This window comes from Loxodonta africana, chromosome 10, assembly GCF_030014295.1.
Source record: "Loxodonta africana isolate mLoxAfr1 chromosome 10, mLoxAfr1.hap2, whole genome shotgun sequence".
Classification (NCBI taxonomy): domain Eukaryota; kingdom Metazoa; phylum Chordata; class Mammalia; order Proboscidea; family Elephantidae; genus Loxodonta; species Loxodonta africana.
The window spans coordinates 30,663,729-30,678,561 of NC_087351.1; the positions used below are offsets into that span (position 1 = coordinate 30,663,729).

The 14,833-nt window shown below is 45.7% G+C and overlaps 2 protein-coding genes across 4 annotated transcripts; both read left to right on the top strand.

Annotated features, from left to right (window-relative positions):
• The first annotated feature begins 2,935 nt into the window (after nucleotides 1-2,935).
• On the top strand, nucleotides 2,936-9,017 carry METTL17 (methyltransferase like 17). The gene is made up of 14 exons (XM_010600995.3): nucleotides 2,936-3,053; nucleotides 3,197-3,350; nucleotides 3,436-3,570; nucleotides 4,777-4,858; nucleotides 5,121-5,202; nucleotides 5,538-5,611; nucleotides 6,056-6,150; nucleotides 6,525-6,595; nucleotides 6,810-6,917; nucleotides 7,176-7,244; nucleotides 7,919-7,969; nucleotides 8,198-8,293; nucleotides 8,512-8,696; nucleotides 8,771-9,017. The coding sequence occupies exons 1-14, from the start codon at nucleotides 2,973-2,975 to the stop codon at nucleotides 8,874-8,876; spliced, it is 1,389 nt and encodes a 462-aa protein (XP_010599297.1). The 5' UTR covers nucleotides 2,936-2,972; the 3' UTR covers nucleotides 8,877-9,017.
• A 127-nt stretch (nucleotides 9,018-9,144) lies between these two features.
• SLC39A2 (solute carrier family 39 member 2) lies at nucleotides 9,145-13,351 on the top strand. Of its 3 annotated transcripts, none has more exons than XM_003421641.4 (4): nucleotides 9,145-10,353; nucleotides 10,527-10,657; nucleotides 10,901-10,951; nucleotides 11,394-13,351. In XM_003421641.4, exons 1-4 carry the CDS (start codon nucleotides 10,239-10,241, stop codon nucleotides 12,024-12,026), a joined length of 930 nt encoding a protein of 309 aa, XP_003421689.1. In that variant the 5' UTR covers nucleotides 9,145-10,238; the 3' UTR covers nucleotides 12,027-13,351. The 3 variants fall into 3 exon arrangements, with proteins under 3 accessions (XP_003421689.1, XP_023396416.1, XP_023396417.1); XM_023540648.2 differs by having other exon boundaries at nucleotides 9,145-9,425; XM_023540649.2 differs by having other exon boundaries at nucleotides 9,145-9,419.
• The last annotated feature ends 1,482 nt before the right edge of the window (nucleotides 13,352-14,833 follow it).

Below are 14,833 nucleotides of genomic sequence, written 5' to 3' on the forward strand. Positions count from 1 at the left end.
ATTCTGACTCATGGAGACCCCATGTGTTACAGAGTAGAACTGCTCCATAGGGCTTTCTCAGCTGTATCTTTACAGAAGCAAATCACCAGTTTTTCTTCCACAGCACCACTGGGTGAGTTTGAACTGCTAACCTTTAGGTTAGTAGTCCAGCGCAAACTGTACCACTCAGGAACACCTAAAGGGATGATAAATAATGTCAAAAGGACTAGATCATATATGGCCTTGGAGACCACTATAAAGACTTTAGACTTCACCCCAGGTAAAGCTATTGAAAGGTTTTTTAGGTGGAGTGGTGACATGACTTCATTTATGTAAAAAGGATTACCCAGCTGCTCTGTGTAATGATTAGACACAGGTCTTCAATCTTGCTATTTTGCTGAACTTTTCCAAGCATGGAAACAAAGAATGGTCACTTTATCAACATCGTCAACACATATTGACCAAACATTTTCATTGTACAAAGAATTGTGCACACTACTTTAGCTACCTTAAGGACATCTTTGATCTGTGAGAGTGTGGTGTGGGGTTTTTGTTTTGTTTTTGTGAACAATACTTCGAATTAAGAACAAGGACACATAAATTTAGGTCTAAGTCAGCTTTTGAGATGTTGCATTACCGAAAGAAGGGAATAATCTCAACCCCTTCCTCCTACTTTAGGCCATTGTTGGAATAAAGGAAGCCACATCTATGTTGGCAGTTTGGCAAGAAAATTATGAGGGACATTTATAGGCACTACCAGGATCTCCTGTTTATTTCTGTCCAGTGCTCAGTCCTACTTGGCCCTAAATTACCCTGTTTCAAGTCTGCCTTGTTAATAAGACACAAACTTATAATAAAAATAATACCATGATATGTCTCTTCAAATTCCTAAAAATATATAACAATAATAGATTCATAGATAGTTGCTAGAGAGTCAACTGTGACTCATGGCCAACTTATGTACAAAAGAATGAGATGTTGCCCTGTCCTGTGTCATCCTCATGATCACCAACATGTTCAAATCCATCATCGCAGCTATTATGGCCAATCTATCTCACTGAGGGTCTCCCTCATCCTTCTTGGTCCTCTCCTTCATCAAATGTGATGTCCTCCTCTAGCAATTGGTCCCTCCTGATGATGTGCCCCAAGCAAGCAAGTTGGTCAATGTTCTGTTGTGATCCATAAGGTTTTTTCCATTGGCTAATTTTCTGAAGTAGATCACCAGGTCTTTCTTCTTAGTCTGTCTTAGTCTGGCAGCTCTGCTGAAATCTGTCCACCATGGGTGACCCTGCTGGTATTTGAAATACCAGCGGCATAGCTTCCAGCATCACAGCAGTACACGAGTCATCACAGTATGACAAAGTGGCAGAAGGGTGGTGGGATAACAATAATAGCATAAACTTACTGATCATTTGCTTTAGACCAGACATTACCTCATTTAATCCTCACGTCAACAGCCCTGTGAGGTAGCAAGTATTATTATCTCACTGCTCTAAAATTCAAATTCAGACTGCCAGACTTCAGAAGCCAAGCACTTTATCACGATGTCCTGCCACCTCCCTAAGATGAAAATAACATAGTCAGTCTCATACTATAGCTGACCTCTAGTGACAAGGATTTTATTTTGCCCATGCTTAAGCCAGCAATTTGAAGTAAAAGCCAAGTACCTCAAGAGATGAGGCTAAGTGTGGCAATGGAAATCAAAATGGCGCAAGGGGGAAAAATACCAAAAGGAAAGGAAGGGAGGAGAACAGTAAGTGGGGCATTTGTCCAGCTGCATTAAGCAGCCCTTTAATTTTTTTTTTTTTTTTACTGGTTATGTGTACTGGGGTATCTCCTTCCAGAGCATTCAGATTATAAAGAAAAGGCCTCCTTTATTAGAATCAAAACTTAAAGACCTAAACGCAAGCCAGACATTTAACTCTTCAACTGATATAATTTCTCACATTTTATCCCGTAATTATTACATATGAATTCTTGCAGTTTTTGAGAAGGCGATGCTTCTACCCACTCTGTCACCAGATTTCTAACCCAAAAGATTATGGATGTACTTGAGTTGACTACTGTGTTTACTATAGGAATCAAGGGTCCACAGCAGTGAGTTCTTCTTAATATTACATGTTAGCACTGCATTTCAAGTACCAGCAATGTGCTGTATTACCCCAGTGCTGTATTAGACTCCCTAAATTTAAATCGATTGTAAGGATGGCTCAGGACCAGGCAGTGTTTTGTTCTGTTGTGCATAGGGTCGCTATGAGTTGGAACCGACTCGACGGCACCTAACAACAACAACAAATTTAAATCTAGCTGTCATCCAGCAAGCTTTGTGACCTTTGGCATAAGCCTACCTTCTTCAAGTGTTAAAATGGGGCTAACAACAGAACCTACCTCACAGGGACTAAATGAGATAATAATACATAAGTGCTTGTCAAAATATCTGGCACATAAATGGTCTCAGTAAGCGTTAGCTATGTAGCTAACAGGATTGATTGAATTTGAAGAGAAGCTAACAAAAGTAATGAACATGAAATCTATTAACAATTTGTTATCTTTGGTGACTGGTATTTAGTTTTTCTTTTCTCATCTTTCTGTTAATGTATTCTCACTTTTTCACACAGGGAAAAAAACCAAGACTCAGAGCGTTCTCCAGAGAAAAAAGAAAGGAACACAGGTAGTCAAGAGACCCAGGAAAATTCTTTCCAAACAGCAGGTTTCTGGCCCCAAAATGCCCAGCCCCCGCCCGAACAAGTCCCCACGCAGCCTGCAGTCCGCTACGTTTTCTGCTACTTTCGTCTGACCCGCCTCCTAAGTCCTGTCCACGCAATGTTTCCGCCCCAAGATGATTTACATGTCGATCGTTTATTGGCTACCAGCAAGCACTCACTCTTCTCATTGGCTGATACTGTCTTGGGCCAAAATTCCGCCCGCCGCAGCGTTCTCGGACTAAGGGTCACAGACACCTGCATTTCCGTTTCCGGTTCGTGTCCGGATCTATGGCGACTATGAGTGGGCAGCGGTACCTGCTGAGATTAGGCAGATGGCGCTGCGGCGGGGGGGTAGCTCCCCAGTCCCGGGTGAGCGTCTAGGTTCCCTGCTCCCGGAGAAGCCCTAGGACCTTTAGAGAACGGATCTCCTCCGAGGAGGAGCGTTCTCCCGTAGCAAGCGCCCGCAACCTTCCCTTCCTCCCCGCCATCAGCTCTTCTTTCCCGGCCTGCAGGCACTCGCCGTCCTCGTGCCCGGCGCGTCCCAGGTGGATAACAAGTCCGATTTTCTGGGGAAGAAGCCCCATCGCCAGCACCCCGGCATCCTGCAGCTACAGCACGTGCGGCTGCCCCAGGCACTGGCTAATGCCGCGCAGTTACTGCTGCTGGGTAAGTAACGGGAAAGGGAGTCCGGAAAAGAAACGGGGACAGGCCCTGCCTGCAAGTGATTCCGCTTTTCGTCTTTGGCTCATAGAGAGCTCGGTGTCCCATGTGGAGAAGCAGGTGCAAGCACTGACCAATTACCTGTGGAGCCGACATTTACCCGTAGAGCCCGAGGACTTGCAAAGACGAGCAGTGCTTCTTGAGAAAAAATTCCTGGAAAGCCCAGGTAGGGCATAAGAGTGGTTAAAGAGTAGGCCAAATTGGAATACCCGTGGGAGGTGAGGAGCAAGAAATAATTTTACCGTTTCTCAAATAAGTACTGCAGTTTCTTATTTGACTTTCTGACCACAGCAGTTATTACATTGATGCCTTACTAAGAGAAGCTAAATTATACAAGAGATTGCTTTGGGGGCTTGGGTAAGGGGCGGAGGGTGCTTCAGTGTCCAGTCAAAATCTAGATCTTTTTTTTTTTTTTTTCCCTGCAAGTTCACCAGATTAAGACCTTCTAAGTTTTTATTCAAATGAAATAGGGCACAGTGGTTAAGAGCTGCGGGGAGCTCAAACCAAAACCAAACCCACTGCTGTCGAGTCGATTCCAACTCATAGCAACCCTATAGGACAGAATAGAACTGCCCCATAGAGTTTCTAAGGAGCGCCTGGGGCATTTGAACTTCTGACCTCTTGGTTAGCAGCTGTAGCACTTAACCACTACACCACCAGGGTTTCCTGCTACAGCTGCTAAAATCCGCCAGTCCCTTCTTGGAAACCATATGGGGCCATTCTCCTCTGTCCTGTAGGGTGGTTATGAGTTGGAATCGACTCAGTGGCAACAGTTTTGGGCTTTTTTGGTTTGTGGCCCCTTGTCTGGTATTGAAACACTCTCCAGAGATAGGAGAATAAGTGTAATTCATCAAGTTATTTTCATGATTGAGAGTTCCTTTGTATTACAGGCCTACCTTTTCTTAATCTTTATTCCCTGCGTTTCCCACAGTGCCTGACTTAGAGTGGGCGCTCAGATATTTGCTTAATAGAACTGAGCTAAGCATGATCCTAAAACGATTTCCCAGCCCCTTTCCTCCATATAGGAACACTGGAGATGCCCATATCTTAAATTTCAGGGAAGTGAGAAAATCCACAAAACATTATCCACATCCTATTTCTTAAATCTTTACCACACTTGCTTTAATATAGAACAAAACCTGTGGGATAGGGTTGGTTAAGTTGGATAAACTACTGTTAGAGACAGAATATTATCCAATACACTACAGTTGTTCTTACTTAAGGGTTTTCTCTAGGTTTGACTTCTCCCTTGAGCCTTGGCCGTGTGTAAGGGGTGGGTTGGAGGTGGGTATAGGCAGGCAGTATATTCAAGTATTGGATCTGAGCCCTGTTCTCTCTAGGTTCTCACCTCCAGTCCTTGTTCTCACCCCAGACCCAACTCAGACAGAGGAGAAACTTCATGGAGCTGTGCTCAGTGCCCTGCGCAGAACTACCTACCATTGGCAAGAACTGAGGTAAGGGGGACTGGAAGGGCTGCAGAAGAAAGAACAGATTGACTTTAGAAGGAAAGTTGAGGAAGTATAATTACACAATCAATTTAGTATTTGAAAAAAGCTACCTGGACTGTAAGGTTCCCCAAAACCTGTCTCTATCAGGGAATGAAAGGGTTGAACCGGAAGAGACCTTTCCAAAGATCTCATTTCATGAAAAATCTCGAAAGTAACTGTAGGATAGAGGTTATTTTCCCAGTGAATGTGACTCTGATTTGTCTGGCAGATACAATGAGAAATTGAGTCTGGTGTATATGGCAGCAAGACTGGATGGTGGCTTTGCAGCAGTCTCTAGGGCATTCCATGAGGTAAAAGTCCCTTAACTTCCAACCTGAACCCTTTTACCATCATTTCCTTAATTTATTATCAGCTTGTTTATTATTTGGGCTAAGGATTCTTGGGGCTTTGCATGTGCCTTTTTTTTTTTTTTTAAAAGAGGTGGTCTTTATCCTCTGAAAGGATTCTGTGATTCAAGAGAGGTTCGGAACCACTGTTTAGGAGCTTCCTATTCTACAAAGAATTTCTGCTGAATCTCAAAACATATTCACTCTCACCTTTTCTGTTGTGATCCCCTAATTTATATCCATAAGGCCCTAAATAAGTATATACTTGCCCACCTGTGGGGCATTGTATATTTCATCAGATCCGGGCTCGAATTCCAGAGTTCCAGCCACGAACCTTGATGGACTTTGGCTCGGGTACTGGTTCTGTCACCTGGTGAGTAACCTTCTTCAGCTCTGTCAGTTCCTACTTCCCTGTCAGTTCTAGCTCTAGAGAATAGTACTGTACCACCCCAACATGAAGTGACTGGATAGTCAGAGAGAAACTAGGAAAGTTGGGAATTAGAATGTTTCTTCCATCAGATTAGGCATTGCAGAAGAAGGTATATTGGTTGGGGCCAGAATTTAAAGAAGAGTCAAGTAGAAAAAGGCCCACGTTTAGAAAGGTAAAAAAGGAAAGGAGATTAATAAACAGTATAGGTTTTACATTTCAGTCAAAAAATCTTTGCTTACAAAGAGTTTTTTTAATCTGCCCTCCCCCCTTTGTTTAAGGAGTTCTAAAAGAAAGAAAATAATATTGTTAGTCTTTGCAACTATTTTAGTTTCTTGTAGGGATGACACTTTGTCCTGAGAATTGGTGGTTTATATTTTGCCATCTTAGGGCTGCTCATAACACTTGGGGCCAGAGTCTACGTGAATATATGTGTGTGGACAGCTCAGCTGCCATGTTGGATTTGGCAGAAAGACTACTGAAAGGTGAGGAAAAAGTATAAGGAAGGGCTCTTCCAAAGTTGAGGTAGTTAAGATAGCAAAGGCATACTAGAAAGGGTGTTTTCTTGGGGAGTAGAGGAGAGGGCAAAAGGTTAAGTTGAGTTTGGTTTCCTTCCAGTGTTACTGTCAAGCAGAGGGTGGTAGAGGCCTTTGTGGTACTGTGAATAGGTTGGATGAGATTAACAGTATGGGAAACCCAAGATTCTGCCTGCCCTTTTTAATATTTGCTTACCCTGTTGTATCTCTCACCTAACGTTTTTACTTATCCTCAGGGCCATGTTATCTGGATACTCTTAGCTTATACCTATGGCCAGTAACTTTTATACACTCATAGTTGCCTTCTCTCCTTTCTTCCTCAGGCGGTTCAGAATCTGGGGAGCCTTATGTTCCAGGTGTCTTTTTTAGACAGTTTCTACCTGTCTCACCCAAGGTAAGTGGCAGTGTTTAGGGTATCCTAAGTGTGTTGTAAGTGGGTTGTAAGTGTGGAATGTGGTGGGTGGAGAACTGTGGCTTCCGCTTTCTGACTGACCCAGCATTGAGTGTTCGAAAATAAAGAAGTAGAAGAAATTTAGGGGACAGACTTTTGTTGTGCTCATCGATGGGGAGACCTCTGGGTCTGTCATGCTTTTTGTCTTGGTCCTCAGGTACAGTTCGATGTGGTGGTGTCAGCCTTTTCCCTAAGTGAGCTGCCCAGCAAGGCTGACCGCACTGAAGTAGTTCAAACCTTGTGGCGCAAGACTAGTCATTTTCTGGTGAGTTGAGGTCCTTTTTTCTCTTCAGTTCTCAAAGCAGCTTCATAAATTTCATGCCTTTCCTTCTTCCCACGGGAGCTAATCATCATTCTTGACCGTTTTTTTATCCTTCTCTCAGGGACTCCATTTGCGTCTCACATGTAGTGCCCATTCCCATTTAGGGCGCTCACTCCATTCGTGAATGCTCATTCAGAGCTGCTGGCATTGATGCTTTCATGTAATTCAGGGCTTCTGCTTATTTTCCCCATTCCTGAACAGATACTGATAGAGAATGGAACCAAAGCAGGGCACCGCCTTCTCATGGATGCCAGAGACCTGGTCCTTAAGGTAAGTTCCCTTCTTCATCCTCAACCCATTAGTCACCGTTTACTGGCATTCCCCTGAAAACTGAAGAAGTGCTGCCTTGTATTGGTAAGGGTGACTCAGGAAACTTGGCATCATTATGATGTAGGGCAGTGGTTGACAAACTAGAGCCTGCAGGTCAAATCTGGCCCACCACCTGTCTTTATATGGGCTGTGTTCTTCCATTTCTCTGTTATCTGTGAATGTTTTTGTACCACAAACAGCAGAGTTGTGTAGTTGGGACAGAGATTTTACCTTGTAGCCCACAGAGCCCAAGGTATATACTGTGTGGCCCTTTTAAAAAGTTTGCCAACACTTGATCTATGGCATTGCTAAACCAAGAACCTTGTTTCTGTGGGAGAGTATGAGCCAGTGTATAATCATAAATTTTCAGTTGTCCCAGAGTAGGATTGTTTTGAGAGAGGAGGTTGCTGACAAGGGAGGGTACCATACTGTGTGCCAAGTCCCTGCCTTTCTCCTGCTACAAAGAGACAGTTCTTTGTTTGGAGTGTTAGAGTAGCAGCCAGCTTAATTCTCAGGACATGGTTGATAATGTTCAGAATTGAATGTTAATGAAGTCCTCAATTAAGTGAGTGCAGAGATTGAATTATGACAATCGCCCCGCTCAGGCCCAGCTTTGTTTGTTTCTTTGATTTCAGGGCAAAGAGAAGTCACCTCTGGACACTCGACCTGGTTTTGTCTTTGCCCCAGTGAGTATTCTACCTGTCCTAGCATGCAAAGATGTGAACTCAGGAAGTGAGAGAGTAAAACTGAGCCACTCTTCCACTATTTTGTGACTTTATCCAATTTCCTCCCGGGTTCCCCTAGCTCTCCTACCCTCTTCTCCTTAACTCTATAACTCCTAGATTAGCAATTTTATGGTCCTTTGGGTTTTTTATGGATCTTTTGTTTTACTACTTATCTTTGTGTGTTTACAGTGTCCCCATGAACTTCCTTGTCCTCAATTGACAGCCTCTAAGCCCCTGGCGTGCAGCTTTTCCCAGGCTTACCATCCCATCCCCTTCAACTGGGTGGTACGTATACTGGGAATATTGGGGCAGGGAGAGAATAGCCTGGGAAAGCAGGAAGAAAAAGAATCAGATGGGAGGAGTTGGAGAATTTAGAGAATAGCCTGGAGATTTTAGGACCCACATGTGTATGAGTCATAGAATGAGAAAAAAGACTGCAGGGATAAGGGTAAGGAAGTTTTTTCCCATGGCTTTTTCCTCTAGTCTCTATATCCTTATCTTAGAACAAGAAGCCAAAGGAGGAAAAGTTCTCTCTGGTGATCCTTGCCCGGGGCTCTCCAGAGGAGTCTCATCGATGGCCCCGTATCACTCAGCCTGTCCTTAAACGGCCACGTCACGTGCATTGTCACCTGTGCTGTCCAGATGGGCAGATGCAGCATGCTGTGATCACTGCCCACCGGCATGGCAGGTATGGGAGGTATGATCAAAATGAGTGGGAGATGGCAGGAACATGCGGCCCATGTTGACATTTCTTTTCCACAGGGATTTGTATCGCTGTGCCCGGGTCAGCTCCTGGGGAGATCTTTTACCGGTGATCACTCCGTCTGAGCTTCCTCCATCCCCTGCTCAAGACCCCCCTGAGGGCTGACAAGGATATGTAACAAGTATTTTCTTCTATCAAGCCTGCCAAGGCTGAAGCTTCCTGGTATCCAGGATGGTAGTGCTGCTACTACCATATGTCTGTATTCGTCTGAGGTTTTAATAATAAAAATAATTTTTCTTTGAAGAATGGAAATGAATCTTGTGATTCCCTAACGGGTATAGGAGTCCGTTAACCTGGCCCGCCCTTACTGAGGAGAATCCTGAGGTTTGCAGTGCTAGGCTCCCACGCAAATTTTAAGCTCGTCCTCTCCTGTAAGAAGTCTGCTGCTTCTGTCAGGGACCAGGACTTCCCAGGGAAGGCCACCTGGGATAGTGGGGATAGCCACCCCCAGCTCCCTGAGAACTGGCTCAGCAGGTCTTAGGGTTGTTACGCAGGCCACCTGAACAGGAGAACCAGCAGCTGCACAGGCTCGATTTTTTTCTAATTCCCCTTCCGTCTTCCCCAGGGCCCCGCGGCTACCCTGGAGTTTACCACATACGTTTGCCTCAAGTTGATCCCGTCAGGACCGAATATCCCGTCTCCACACTTGTATGCGTACGTTTCTCAGTTTCCCCATAGGCTTTGCAGCTTCAGGGCTAGAGCAGCTTCCCCTGTCTCACAGCTCTCAGTCCCTCTCCTGCAGTCCAGGATACTAGGGCACAGTGGGAAGTTGTGATAGCATCAGTGTTCTAATACTAGAAATCTTCACTTTCCATTAAACATTTCCATGCCTGGAGCTGTTTTTCTGGGGTTACAGGAAAGTGGAATTCCCTCACCTAGTCAGCACAGAGTAGTGCCTGTGCCACCTCAGCCCCACCTCCTCATTACCCCTAGGTGGCCCCAAATCCCCTCTGAAAGGGTACAGTTCAAGTATCAGCATGGCCACCTATAAGGTTTGGGATGGGGTGGAGAGGGTATGGGAGGCTTAGATCAAATGTCCTGAGCGAAGCAAGACTGGATTGTCCCCAACACAAAACAGCCTAGACTCCCATTTTGGGCTAGACCAGCCCCAGGCATGAACTAAGACTGTTCGAGCCCTTGGATTAGTCACAGCATTGAAACAGAGGAGAAAGTACACAGCACTGCGTTGTGCCTGGCAGGGCGTCTGGAGTTTCTGGTTTTGAAGCTCAGGAAGGCGTGAGACAGGGGAGGGGCCTCCAAGGAGGGGAGGGCAGGAAGCCGGAGCAGGGCCCTAGTCAGCTGTCAACACTGCGTAAACAGGCCAGCCAAACAGAAAGAATACCGAGAGTCTCCTGAAGCTCAGGGCTGAGTGGACTCCAGCCTTAACCACCTGAGATAGCACTCCTGCTCCAAAGACTATAACTCCATCTGTCATCCTGGGACCTCTGCTTGTCCTGCATCCCAGGGATGGAGCTGCTACTAGGAGTGAAAATAGGCTGTCTGTTTTCCCTGCTGTTGCTCACCCTGGTCTGTGGCCTTATTCCCATCTGCTTCAAATGGTTCCAGATTCATGCAGCCACAGGTATAGCCCCGCCGCATCTTTGTATCCATAACCTAAGTCTGGCCTCAACCCTATCCTGATGCCCTGCTCTGATTCTCTCACCATCCCCATGCTTGGAATCTGCAGTGTTCCTGTTCCTCCTCGACCACCTTTGTCTCATTGCCAATTGGATTGTAACTTCTGCTTTTTATTAGGTCGTCACCGCCGGGTCCTCAGCTTCCTGGGCTGTACTTCTGCGGGTGTTTTTCTGGGAGCTGGGCTCATGCACATGACCGCTGAAGCCCTGGAGGGAATTGAATCAGAGCTCCAGAGGTTCATGGTACAGGTGAGCAACAGAGATGCTGAGCTGCAGGGCTGTGAGGCCAGAGTGATGAATGGAACCAAGAGAAGAAAGCAGGGAGGTGATGGAGCCAAAGGCATAGGTGGAACTGCCGGGCAGGTGACAGCTTTTGTGTTGTGGGGAATGACAAGGGAAATCAGTTTGGGCTTTAAGGGAGGCAGCAGGGTTGAAGGGAGAGAGCAGAAAGCTGAGCTGCTCCATCCATCTAATATGTTTTTTTCTCCCTAGAACAGAACAGAAAATGGGGGAAGTTCTTCTAATGCTGCTGATTCAGCTCAGGTGAGCATTCCCCAACGGCCCCTTCCTGAAGAGTGAAGTGAACCAGCCACTCCTTTCATGCCCAGACCCTTCTGAGGGGCGTATGTGAGGAATACCAGGAATCTGTTCTGTTCCCCAGCTCAGACATTCTAGCAGGGAGAAGGAGCCACCCCAATCCTTTTGGGTTTATGAACTTTGCTCTACTCTTTCATTCTTTTCATGGATCCTTTGACATGCTTCATCTCATTTTCCGTATTTCTAACCCTGTGGTTATTGTATCCCTTAGGCTCTTTGGCATTCTTTTTGTTGTATGTCCATATCTACTCCTGGCTTCATTTCCTTATGCTTTTTTATGTCTTGTTACCACATTTTCCAATCCTCTTCAATCTCCCGATCGCATGTCCCTCCAGGGCACTGTCTTCCCTGTCCTCTCCCATCTCATAGCCTCTCTTTCTGTCCCTAGGAGGAGTATCCCTACGGAGAGCTCATCATCTCCCTGGGCTTCTTCCTGGTCTTCCTTCTGGAGTCGCTGGCATTGCAGTGCTGCCCTGGGGCTACTGGACAATCAGCAATGCAGAAGGAGGAATGGCGTGGGGCTCATGGCCTTGAACTCCACAGCCATGGACATCTACCCTCACCCTCACGGGGTCCTCTTCGAGCCCTCATCCTCTTGCTGTCACTGTCTTTTCACTCTGTGTTTGAGGGTCTAGCTGTGGGACTCCAGCCAACAGTGGCAGCTACCCTGCAGCTCTGTCTTGCTGTCCTGGCTCACAAGGGGCTCATAGTGTTTGGTGTCGGACTGCGGCTGGTACAGGTAGGCACTGGACCACGATGGACCATGTTCTCCATAATGGCATTAGCTCTCATGTCCCCCCTGGGCCTCACTCTAGGGCTGGCTGTGGCTGGAGGGGACCCTGAAAAGGGGTGGGGCTTAGCCCAGGCAGTGTTAGAGGGAGTAGCAGCTGGCACCTTCCTGTATGTCACCTTCCTAGAAATTCTGCCCCGGGAATTAGCTGCTCCTGAGGCCCCTCTGGCCAAGTGGGGCTGTGTAGCTGCTGGCTTCGCCTTCATGGCCTTTATTGCCTTGTGGGCATGAGAGATTCCTGACTTTCCTGATGGACTTATCTAGGATGATACCTCCTGAATGGCTTTGGCCCTCAGCTATTTCTCCAGTGAGACTAAGTGGCATTCACTAGGCATCATCCTAATAGACTACATCCCAGCTTTTCCTTACATGAGATCCCATTTCTCACCCAGGATTGAGAAAGGGATGTTTAGGTTGAGTGCCTATAAGTCAGAGAATATAATATATAAAGTCTGTCACTCCAGATTTGACTCTTGTCCCATTTATGCCACTGTGGTAATAAAAGGTCCATTTTACCCTTCCCCTTCAGCCATGCTGTACTTCACTTCTCCTGGTTGCCTACAAGCTGCCAGGTCCAGAGTGGGGTGTGGGAAGGGCAAGTATTGGGTGTGGTATTTTCTTCTGGAATCAGGACCCCTAGCCATTCTACCATAGCTACAGGCCGTGCATTGTTGAAATTCCAACAACCCTCCCACCTTAGTCACAGGTGTTGAGAAACCAAGTCAGAGTTCCCAGCACTTAGAGTGAAAGTAGATTTTAAAAATAGGAAGCATGAGATTTAAATCTTTTTCCTACACTAACTATGCCCACTGCACTGTCAGTACCTATTGTCACACCCCAACACACTCCCAAAGGCCCAACAGAATCTCAAGATCAGGCTAAATGGAGGCTATTTCCATCTGGTTCCTATTTTTCACACTGAGCCCTTTGTGGCCTCAGGGACATTAGTGCTCTTCTCTGAGCCTCTGTCTCTTTCCAGCTGCCTCGTGCTGGGGGATTAAGAAGCAGTGTGTTTGGAGAGGGAGAGAGGCGCCAGATAAATAAATGCCAAGGGTGATTAGTTGCCTCAATCACAACTTTCTACCCGCCCTGCCCCAACCCTGCCACTGTGCCTCTGGCCTCTCCCCACTGCAGCACTTGTCTTTCAATGTGAGTAACCCTTAAAATGTGTTGGTTCTCTTAAGAACTGTTAAGGGTAAATATGACAGCAGATTATCTAGAATTGAGGAGTAGGATGACCGTTGCCTAGCCTCTGACCCATGAGATGGAGCAGTATCTCAGACTTGGTGGGGAGACAGGAGAAGGAGAAATTGTGCCCTGTGAACTCATTCACCCTCACCAGTTTGCCCCTTCTAATATTGTCAGTGTGGAAGCCCAAGATTCCTTAGCGTGGACAAGGTCTCCCGAGCTTCATTCTTGTCTCAGCCTACATCTCCCTTCCATCCTGTTCCCCTCCCCACTATGTAAGAGATAAAGGTCTCCTCACAAGCCCAGCCTACACAGCCAGGGATGAGTGAGAAGGTAAGTTTCAGGCCAAAAAAAAAAAAAAAGAGAAGTGTCTAACCAGGAAATAATTCCCTTGAAGGACCATCTATTCTGTTTTCCCGTCACCATTAAATGTAGTGACATGTAATACACTCAGAACAGTGCCTAGTATGTAGTAATAATATCATTTCCACATTGAATACCTGCTGTGCCAGGCACTGTGCTATTGCTTTCACATACATTATCTCACCTTCACAACTCCACTAGGTAGATATTATCCCCATAGTAAGTCTGGGGAAATTGGCATTCAGAAATGTTAAATAACTTGATCATATAGCTAGCTTGGCTTCAAACCCACATTTCTCTGATTGTAAGACAAACTGGTTATATACATTCTCTTCTTCCTTACCTTTGCCTTACCATCCCTCCCATTTTCCCATTTTATATGTTAGGGTCCTAGTAGGAAGCAGATAGCAGATAATTGAGGGACATTCAATAAAGGGAGTGTTGAGTAAGTTGTGGGCAGGGTTTGGAGAAAGCAACAAATGATGGTGCAATACTCTGAGACTGGATAATAAAAATGCTGTTACCATCCCTAGGCTGAAGAGAAGGGAGCAGTTACCAGAAACTAGATAAGGATATGGATGGATAAGAGCTGTGGCCTTTGGGAAAAAGTTTACACACAGAAACATCTTTTGATGATTACTAGGGGCGGGAGGGGCAGGGAGGGAAAAGCACTAGAGAGTAGACACGTGTTAGCTTTGGTGAAGGGAAATGCAGTACACGATAAGGGGGAGGTCAGCACAGCATGATCAAGGGAAGGGAAGACACTGAGAGGTATGTAAGAACGAAATGTAACAATGGCAAGTATTATAACATATGCAATCCTATAACAAACAGTAATTGAGTGAATACATACGTAGATATGTATGCTGAATAGGTGTGGGAGGGCCTATGGGCATATACCCGCATACATATATAAGTTTGGCTGTAGGTATTTCTACATACATATTTGTGCTGCATGTATATTCATGTATATAATGGAGTACACAAGGGTTACAGTCATAGAAACATCCTAGACATAACCACACACCTAGAGAGAATGTGTTACTAGGATTGAAGGCTAGGTACCATAGTCTCGGGGGACATCTAAGTCAATTGGCATAACATAGTTCATAAAGACAATATTCTACGTCCCACCACTGGTGTCTTAAAAGCTTGCAAATGGCCATCTAAGGTCCAATTATCGGTCTCTTTCCATCCTGAGCGAAGGAGAGTGAAGAAAACCAAAGACTCAAGGAAACAATTAGTTCAAAGGACTAATGAACCACAGGACCTCCACTAGCCTGAGATCAGAAGAATGAGATGGTGCCCGGCTACCACTACTGACCACTCTGACCAGTATCACAATAGAAGGTCCCAGTTCAAGTGGGAAAACGTAGAACAAAATTCAGACTCATAAAAACGACCAGATTTACTGGTCCGAGAGAGACGGGAGGAACCCCCAAGACTATGGCCCTTAGATATACCTCTAACACGGAACTGAAGCCATT

Coding starts and splice junctions, on each gene's coding strand:
- METTL17 (XM_010600995.3), top strand. CDS start 2,973: ATGGCGACTATGAGTGGGCAGCGGTACCTGCTGAGATTAGGCAGATGG. Junction 6,918..7,175: donor GCAAGACTAGTCATTTTCTG/GTGAGTTGAGGT, acceptor ATTCCTGAACAG/ATACTGATAGAGAATGGAAC. Junction 8,697..8,770: donor ACTGCCCACCGGCATGGCAG/GTATGGGAGGTA, acceptor TCTTTTCCACAG/GGATTTGTATCGCTGTGCCC.
- SLC39A2 (XM_003421641.4), top strand. CDS start 10,239: ATGGAGCTGCTACTAGGAGTGAAAATAGGCTGTCTGTTTTCCCTGCTG. Junction 10,354..10,526: donor CCAGATTCATGCAGCCACAG/GTATAGCCCCGC, acceptor GCTTTTTATTAG/GTCGTCACCGCCGGGTCCTC. Junction 10,658..10,900: donor TCCAGAGGTTCATGGTACAG/GTGAGCAACAGA, acceptor TTTTCTCCCTAG/AACAGAACAGAAAATGGGGG.